The sequence below is a fragment of the Lolium rigidum genome, chromosome 7 (genome assembly GCF_022539505.1).
Source record: "Lolium rigidum isolate FL_2022 chromosome 7, APGP_CSIRO_Lrig_0.1, whole genome shotgun sequence".
Lineage (NCBI taxonomy): Eukaryota > Viridiplantae > Streptophyta > Magnoliopsida > Poales > Poaceae > Lolium > Lolium rigidum.
This window is the reverse complement of record NC_061514.1, coordinates 50,437,404-50,446,707: the sequence shown is the minus strand read 5'-3', so window position 1 is coordinate 50,446,707 and position 9,304 is coordinate 50,437,404. Positions and strand designations below refer to the sequence as shown.

The 9,304-nt window shown below is 48.4% G+C and overlaps 1 protein-coding gene across 1 annotated transcript; it reads right to left on the bottom strand.

Annotated features, from left to right (window-relative positions):
• Positions 1-298: 298 nt before the first annotated feature.
• On the bottom strand, positions 299-1,484 carry LOC124671330 (LRR receptor-like serine/threonine-protein kinase FLS2). The gene has a single exon (XM_047207715.1). The coding sequence runs from the start codon at positions 1,482-1,484 to the stop codon at positions 366-368; it is 1,119 nt and encodes a 372-aa protein (XP_047063671.1). The 3' UTR covers positions 299-365.
• Positions 1,485-9,304: the final 7,820 nt, after the last annotated feature.

Here is a 9,304-nt window from a genome sequence, read left to right as displayed (position 1 = left end):
TCCTTAGCGTAGACGTGACCGTTAGGCACGATCAAGCAGGGCCAGCTATTCGTGGCTATGCCGATGGCCAGCTATATGCCGAGGGTTAACGTCGGCGTAGCAACCGAGAGCACTGTACGCCCAGGGCACCTACTCGTGACTATACCGACGGCCAGGTGTACGTCAAGGGTCACAGTTAGCGTAGCAACGAGTACGCCGAGGGGTAAACCGAGGGGCTGGATTGGCCGGCTTGTACGCTGACGGCCTCGATATTTGGCCGTCGGCGTACAGCCAGGCCGTCGGCACCTCGTGCCATTCCTGTCGTGCTTGGCGCATCGCATCTTGTTGGGGCCTTGCTATTCCATGTATCACAATACATACGAGACTTATGGAATCGTTCCGGTGAGCCGGTTGGCATGGAGCGACAGTGACTGGAGCGATCGGAGCTCACCGAGCTCCGGCGGGATCGATCCGGTCAATTTGTTTCGCGAGAGCTGGAGCGTCACCAGAGACTTGCACCGCCCGAGTGAGCTCGGGATCGCCGATGATAGCTCGTTGTCGTACAGACGCAGCGCCTTCAGGTTCTCCAGCTCGCCGAGCTCGCGAGGGATCGCGCCGCTGAACCTGTTGCTATATATGTTGAGCAGCGTCAGGTTCTTGCACCGGCCGAGCCCCGGCGGTATTTCGCCGGAGAAGCTGTTCTGGAACAGCTGGACGATCCAGAGGTGCGAGAATTCGCCAATCTCCGGCGGAAGCGGGCCGGACAAGTTATTGGCGCTGAGGTCCAGTGTCTTGAGTTTCGTGAGCTTCGCGAACGACGGCGGCAGCTCGCCGTGGAGATTGTTCACGTACGTCTGGAATATCTCGAGGTTGGAGAGGTCGCCGATGCAGGAGGGGATTTCGCCGGTGAGGTTGTTGAACTCGAGGCCGAGCGCCCACATCGCGGAGCAGTTGCAGAGGCGGCTGGGGATTTCGCCGCTGAGGGAGTTGTTGGAGAGGTCCAGCAGCTGCAGGCTGCCCAGGTCGCCGAGCTCCGGCGGAATGCCGCCGGTGAAGCCGTTGACGGTGAGGATGAGCCCCTCGAGCTCGCCGAGCCGGCCGAGCTGCGGCGGGATGGGGCCGGCGAAGGCGTTTGAGGTGAGGTCGAGGACCTGGAGCGTGGAGATGTTGGCGAGGAACGGCGTGAGGGTGCCCCGGAGCCCGGTCTCGAGCAGCTGGATGGACGTGACGCGGCCCGCGCCGTCGCAGGCGATGCCGGTCCAGTTGCAGTGCCGCGGCACGCCGCCTGCCCGCACCGTCCAGTCGGACAGCGTGCCGAGCGGGTCCTCGACGACGCCCTTCTTGAATGCCAGCAACGCCTCCAGCTGCACGGCCCGCACTGAGGCGCCCGCCACGCCGGCGGCCGAGGCCGGCGCCGGAACGAGCAATGCCACGGCCACTAACACCGCTAGGACAGGTAGCAGTAGTACTGCTGAAGTAGAACCAGTGCCACTACAGAGCACCATTTCACGTGCAATTTTAATCCTCCTACACATTCGATGGAATCAATCGCAAACGGAGGCGCTTATAAGGAAAACATGGAGCCGTCGCGTCGGAGTGGACTGTGGAGTCAATGCGCGGCTGAGCGGCGCGTCAACTGGAGAAGAAAGAGACCAGTTTGACTCGAAATCTGGCGGGAAGTTCAGCAAGGGCGACGACGAGGCGGAACTAATGGGGCCATGCCGGCGACGTCCCGTTCATGCCGACATGGCTGTAAGTACTCATGAATGATTAGGGCTCCTTTGATTTAAAGGATAGGAAAAACATAGGAATATGAAATGTATAGGATTGGAATGGCATGTCTACTTGAATCCTATAGGAAGATGGAGTTTGTTTGATTGTTGCAAAGGAATTTTTCCATGAGGTATGAGCTATTAGTACTCGTACCAGAAAATGGTATTGTACCAAACGGCCTCATCCGGCCGCTCTCTGACCAGTGCTGCCACGGAGAAGGGCATTACCACTATTTCTCCGCGGGTTATAAAATGGTCTGCTTTGTCTATTTTATTTTACAAAAATCCACCAATCTATTGATAATTATCAACAATAGTACAAAAACTCTAAAAGTGAAAAAAATACAAATAAATTCTTGGACAACCTAGCGAAGACTACGAGCACTAGACTAAGCCGAAGGCGCGCCATCATCCTCGCCCTTCCTTCACTGGAGTTGAGCAAAACTTGTCGTACACTTTCTGTCGACGCTAGACGTCCCGCCATAAGAGCATCTCCAGCCGTCTCCCCGGGAAGGCCCCCATGACGCCTTTTTCATCCGGATGGACGAAAACGGCCCAGTCGCGGCCCCACCTCCTCGTTTTCCCCTGGATTAGGCCTTTCATCTGTCCGGCGAACCCAGGCCATCCCCGGGTCCCCGGGGAGCGCTTGGGGACTCCGGACGAGAGAAATGCGCGGGAACCGTCTGGTGGCCCCGACCTGTCGGCGACAAAGGCCTGGGTTCTACAGCAATACCCTCGTCTTTCCGATATACGACACGCGTGCGTTTGGGGGAAAATTTGTAATTCTGCCGTAATACCCTTGTCGAAAGAAAGATTTGAACAAACTAAGTAGTGCAACATAGATAAATTATATATAAAACTTTAAAACAAACTTAAACTACTTCTTCTTCCTAGATGGCCTCGCCTCATCGTCGTGGCGGCGACGCTTCCGGCTCGTCACCTCCTCCGAACAGCCGGTGTCCTTCGACATATCAGAGGAAGTTGAGTCCTCCTCGTCGTCGAAGGTGCTCGCCGGCTGCGCCTTCGCCCGGGCCGCCGCGTCCTCAGCATCTTCCTCTTCCTCTTCCTCCTCCTCCTCCTCCTCCTCCTCCTCCTCGGCCTCTTCATCGGCCTGCTCCTCGGCCTCTTCCTCGGCATGCTCCTCGGCCTCTTCGTCCTCCTCCTCGTCATCATCCCATTCCTCCTCGCTGGCCGGCTGCGGGGAATCGTCGTTGTTGGACAATGCAGCTCGATCCCACCAATGGCGCCATCCAGGCGGCTTCCCCTCGTTGTCGGTGTCCGATGGCCAAGAGAGATCGCTCATGGTGGCAGAGGATAGTGAGGAGAGAAGAGATGAATGGCGTCGGCCGTCGGAAACCGTATATGTAGTTCTATCAATGAAGAGAGCGACGGTTGCTCTTCCGTGGAGTTCGTGCTCCATTACGGCGGGTTCTCGCGTCGAGGCTACTTCGACCGTTCCCGGCGAGGCGTTTGGCCTCCCCAGACCACTTCGCGGACCATTACGGCGGTTCAATGCGTCGAGACCAATCCGACGGTTGCACTTCCCGGCGACTGCACCGTCGCTATGCACGCGGTGGGTAAGCGTCAGAAGGCGACCATGGACTCGCCGCTAGGAAAATGGGCCTCCCAGACAAAAAAAAATCCATCCGGCGCTAAATAGCGCCGGAGTTTCAGCCTGGGGAGCCTAACGGCTGGGATGCTCTAATGGGGATAGGACGAAGATCTTATTCTGACTTTAGGATGGAACCGCCGCCTCCTCCCAAAGGCTAGAGGCCGTGGTTCATCGCACCTCCAAAGCCACCGAAGGCGGGACGGACCAATGGCGACAAAGTTTAATACATTTGCAAGCTTCAGACACTGTTTATTTGCTTTTGTTGGCTAGTCAGAGTTCAGTGAAATCTCAAGCGAATGTCTGAAGAAAAACATGGCCAGATTCAGATTGTCAGGCAAGTTGGCTCTTAAATTCTGAATCCAGCGTGCTGGCTGTCCTAGGTTTTGTCGCAATATCCGGATCATTGTGGCTGCTCATCCGTGGCCAATGTCGAGCATAGAACGCGTGTGAATAGATTAAGCCGTTTTGCATCCTCCCCGTAGGCAACACGCCGACTTCGCAAAATTACAAGTGGCCGAATTCAGATCAATGCATGTGTAGCTAGAAACCAGTACAGTGAGTCGGACTCACAGTCCGCCTCCGTACCAAGTTGCCGACTGGAATGTCGATTGCCCCCACCAGACGTGTTTCTACGCTTCTTTGACTTCTACATCATCTTATTATAGACGTTTATTGTATTTGGAAATTTGTTTCAACGGGTTTCATTGACTTTCAGAACATCAATCCATACGAATTTCCACAAGCATCATTTGCATAACATTTCACGAAAAATACTTGATTTTCATAAATTAAAGTCGTCTAGGATGTACTTATGTCAAATTCGGCACGTTGAGTTGTCCGGCGTCTCCGAGTTGAGATTTGGGCAAAGTTTATGTAAATCAAGATTATACTGGACAACTATATAGCACAATATTGTTCGTAAATTTAATTCGGCTCCCTTGTACATAACTACATATGCCCCCCCCCCCTCCACTTAGGTGGGGTAAAAGAACATATAAAATCGGACTTTGTGCTAATTAAAGGTGGCAAGAGTTGAGCCTTGGCGCATCTTGTTGGGGCCTAGCTACTCCATCTATCATACATACATGACTTACGGAACCTAAAAATACAAGAAAATCCCGTCCTTTCCTTCGTTTTTCTAAATGGCTAATCTGTTGATTGTGACTTTTCATATCGAGCTTTATATTTTACAAACACCAATCTTTGCCCTTGCTTCGAGAGGTTTACAAATGTTTCGTTGAGATTTCGCACATGTTTTATAATGGATGTAGCAAGTAAGGCCTAGTTTGGCAACAAAGTTTATTGAAAAACAAAGTATTACAAAACCATAGTGTTTTAGTGTTGGGCAAAGGGATACTTCATTTTCTTGAAACCACAATTTTTTAACGTTTTGGCAAAAAAAAACACGGAGATGTTTGTCAAGTGATGCTTTACTGTGGTTTTGACGCATGGAAAATCAAGTTTTGCCCAATAGTGTAGCTGCAATGGCCGTTGCATGAGTTTATGCATGGTTGAATGTAACTATAAAAAGTAAAACATATTCTTTATTTAGGTTTTCACAACAGGCTTCACAAATTTTTCAATGAAACCTCCTTAGAGGGACTCCCGGTTGATTTTAATAAATACTAAGGGTTACTTATTTGACAAATATGATCGAACCAAAGGGTTGCCATGATCAGCTAGTACCTTCATCCAGCGCTAATATTTGCATAGCCCGTCCTTGGTCCTCAGATGCTTCTGAGGGAATAACAGGAGCATGCAGAGGAGAATCTTCTCTCAATTATCACATTTACTTGTAGGATGGAATCGAAAAGAATCTAAGTTGTTGGAGGGGTAACAGTTCATTATGTGTGCCCATCTCAATCTCATTAACTTGGTGCTCTAATGCATGCCTATGCTTATTAGTTACTTTTTTTTTTTGAGAAACACAGTACAAACGTAGACGCCCACATACACGCGCATACACTCATCCCTATGAACGCATACACGCACACCCTACCCCTATGAGCACCTCCGGAAGACTGAGCTGGCGGATTGGATCTTGAAATTGACGAAGTCACCACAGGCGCCTCGCTGTCGACGGGAACGTCGCCTCCCACTGAATGAATATTCCGCCGTTATGAGACACACAGATGTCAAACCTGGGGTTTGAACTCTGGTGGGCTGGGGGTACAACCACCCTCCTAACCACCCAACCTCAGGTTGGTTCTCGCTTATTAGTTACCTATGGGTGTGCGCTAGAGATTTCAAATTTGGTTTTTATTGCTCACACCTTTTTCTTTGTAAAAAGTGATATTTATAATAAAAATATGTATAAACTTGTTGAATATGCATTGCATGCGGGCCTGCAGAACGATTGGGCTTGAGGTACAAGATTTCCAGTGATGTTTTTGATTGAATAATCATTCATGCTTATAAACAAGGATGGGGTATTGTAAGAGCTTCCTGGAAATAAATATTTCAGGATTAATCTTTGTCAGCGATCACTTGAAATGCAAGGGAAACTCATTTTTAGGCCGGTCTTATGGAAGCGGGACTGTTTTTTTCTTCAGTTTGGTTCTTTTGAGTTCTTATTCCCTACTCTTTACAACATTACCTGACATTGAAAACATTACATGGAGGATGGCTTTGGAACAGATGATCCAAACATTGAGTTTAGGCATGCACAATTTAGGACTAAATTGATAGGTGTGAATGTGCTTTGTTATAATTTAGCGAATGTGCATTTGAATGATGCAAGGGGTGTCTTTAGATGTAATATTAATCAGACTCGGGTGCTCACAATTAGCTCAATGTACAAGTCTTTGGATATGAGTTTGTGACTGGTTTACATAGTTGCACTAAGCACATTTTAAAAATAAAAATGCATTCTTTTTTCTTTTTTTTTTTTGCGAGAAATCCACCGATCTATTAATAATCATCAACAGTAGTACAAATAGCCCAAAAAGTAAAAGAAATTACAAATTGGTATTCAGACCACCTAGCGACGACTACAGACACTAGCACGAGCCGAAGGCGCGCCGCTGTCCTCGCCCCTCCATCGCTGGAGTCAGGCAAAGCTTGTCGTAGTAGAGCTTGTTGTAGTAGACAGACGGGAAGTCGTCGTGCTAAGATCCCAAAGGACAGATGAAAGATATTCTACATCAACTGAGGTGTTCTTTTTGTGTGTGAAGAATACTCGAGATTTTATTAGTCTACCACAGAATTACAATCAGCTAGCACTAGGTGTGATATAATATCTGGAGTATGATGTACCCAAAAGTCAGTACTTCCTCCGGTTCTACCCAAATTTGCTAAACTATGGGCAACCCTATTTTGATCTCGAGTAATCTTGACGCAACAACTTGCTTCACGGTGACTAATCAACCGCTTAACTTCCTCGAAAAGAAGACCATACACTGATTTGTTGCGGTTATCCTCTCTCACGGCCGACACCACCGATGCACAATCAGTTTGAATGATGTTTGGTTCCTCCGGCCACATATGAGCTAGAGCTAAACCCTCCATCACCGCACTTACTTCCGCTTCCATGACATCATTGCAATGTTGCAGGCAACGGTGAGCTGAGAAGATAACTGACCCATTTGAGTCTCTCAGTGCCATACCTGTACCAGCCCTTCCTTCCTCATCAAAAGAACCATCAACTGATAAAGCATTCCAGACAGGGATGGGCTTTGGCCAAGGAGGGCTCATAGACTGTGGAGGGGCAACACTGGGCTGTACCGAAGTCACACATGGCCTCTTTCCCTTTGATTATTTATATTACCGACTGTTTATTTCTTTTAACTAAATAGAATTTAGTTGATGCAGCTAGAGGCGCATCTGGTGGGCTCCTTATTGGTGTTAGAGAAGACATAGTTGGTGTCGATACATGCAATACATGCATATATTTTTACCAAAATGGTTTTAGTGGATAAGGAGACACCATTCAAGTGGAACCTTGTCCATGTGAATGGTGCTTCTTGCGCTAAGGAAAAGTTTCAATTTTTAGTTGAGTTGGTTCACATCCTCGATAGTAACTCCCTTCTGTTTATGCTTGCCGGTGACTTTAATATAATTAGAAGAGCATCAGATCGTAATAAGAAAATGTGAGTCACTTCATTGCCGAATGCACATTTGAGAAAAAAAGAAGGAGAAATGATGGCCAACTCGTCTCCAAAGGACAGGTCCAAGTACTCCCCCATCAAAAACTTCGGCAGCGAGAACTTCCTTAACAACAAGATGCCAACAAGGGTGTTGTTGGTTCAAGAGTATGTGCCCGGAGTTGAAGAAGAGGAGCAACCAGGTGAGGTAATGGGAGTGGCCACCATCACCACCACATCCACTCCCTCCGGCCCTAAATAATTGTCGCAGGTTGAATGAATCTGGATATACTTTAACATATTTTTTTGCCTAAAAATGTGACAAGTGTTCAGAGCCGGAGAGAGTATTAGAAAGACTAATCCAGAAGCCTAAACAAATTCGAGAGACGGACGTCAGAAGTTGTGGGAGGCATACAAAAAAAATTTGCACCATTTAGATGTAAAGGCCGGAGAATGTTTCCCTTTTTATTAGAGAGAAAAAAAGGCATGGAGAAAATAGCTTCGTGGAGAAACCCTCCTATAAGTCCAAAAGAAGTGGGCATTATTCTTCTATTGTCTTACAAAAAGTAGTAGGTGCTAGGTTGAATAATTTGACTGTCACTATTTTTCCTTTCTTTCTTTTCTTGTTGATCCTTCCTACCAAATACTTCCACTTGGTCCTTTTCTGGTAGAGGTTCGATGTTAAAATGTGAACTCGAGAAAAGCTCATGCGGGAAACGATTTTTGTTTCATGATGACTACAAGTCTAGAACCAAGGAGCGCAGACGTGTTAGTACAGTTGAAAATTTGGATTACGACGTACACCTGAATATTCTGTTTGTTGATCGAGAGCCCAAATTTGCCTAATAATTAGCATTCGTATTACTAGTCTCTTCACGGGGCAAACCCATCATTATGATCTCTCACGAAAAGGAACACTTTCTCAGGTACGGAGGCCAAACAGCTAGCTGATAATGCGACCTGCAAAGATAGCACTAACTTAATTAAGCCTCTGCAGGCTCGCACCGTGGGACATGCAAGTGCTAGACGCTGAAAGACAGTGGGTCAATGGCTTTTGTTCTGTTTCGAGGGACGCCATGATTTGTAGCTGGACACATACGGCAACATCGATCGTGGTGGTACAGCGCCGGCCAGTTGGAGCGGACGCGGATGAGACGATATAGGAGGACGACGGCGCCAGTGCTTTTGTTGCAGGAAAACGGCCAAAACCCGACGTGCTCACGTACTACACCCGTGTGATCGCGTCGAAAACCAGCGGCCGCCGCAACGTTTGCGTGAGCTCTGCTGGTTTCGATCGACCCTTGGCACGGCCGGGACTTTTCTGTTGGAAAAAAAAACATACGACTTAATTCACGGCGTGCTTTTCTGCTACGAACCGATGAAACTTAGTGGAGGAACCACCTGAAGATTACATCAGTTTTGACCACTTCGTGCTCCACGAAAACCAACCAGGGGCTGCATGCTAGTCGTCCACACTCCACACGCTCGCACTGGACAAATCGCCGTCGATGAATCATATGGTTCAACCCCAGGCCAGGCGCCACCTCGCTTGACGAGTGTGTTCTATCACTAATGTGGGCTGCTATTTCGTGCTGGACATCATTCCCAGTTTACAGGCCCATGACATTTTCTTGCCGCTTTGACCAGGCCACTTTTCCCTTCTTCCTGTGGGGTCACTCCCACTGTACAGCTTCACAAAACGTAAAATGCATTTCAACGAATCTTCAAATTACAGAGTATTCCTACTATCCAATTGCGCCGCACAGCATTTACTCACCGACTTCTGATCAATTCACGCGAGACAAGTTACTCACCGACTTCTGATCAACTCAATGTGGTATATACATCACACTGACGGA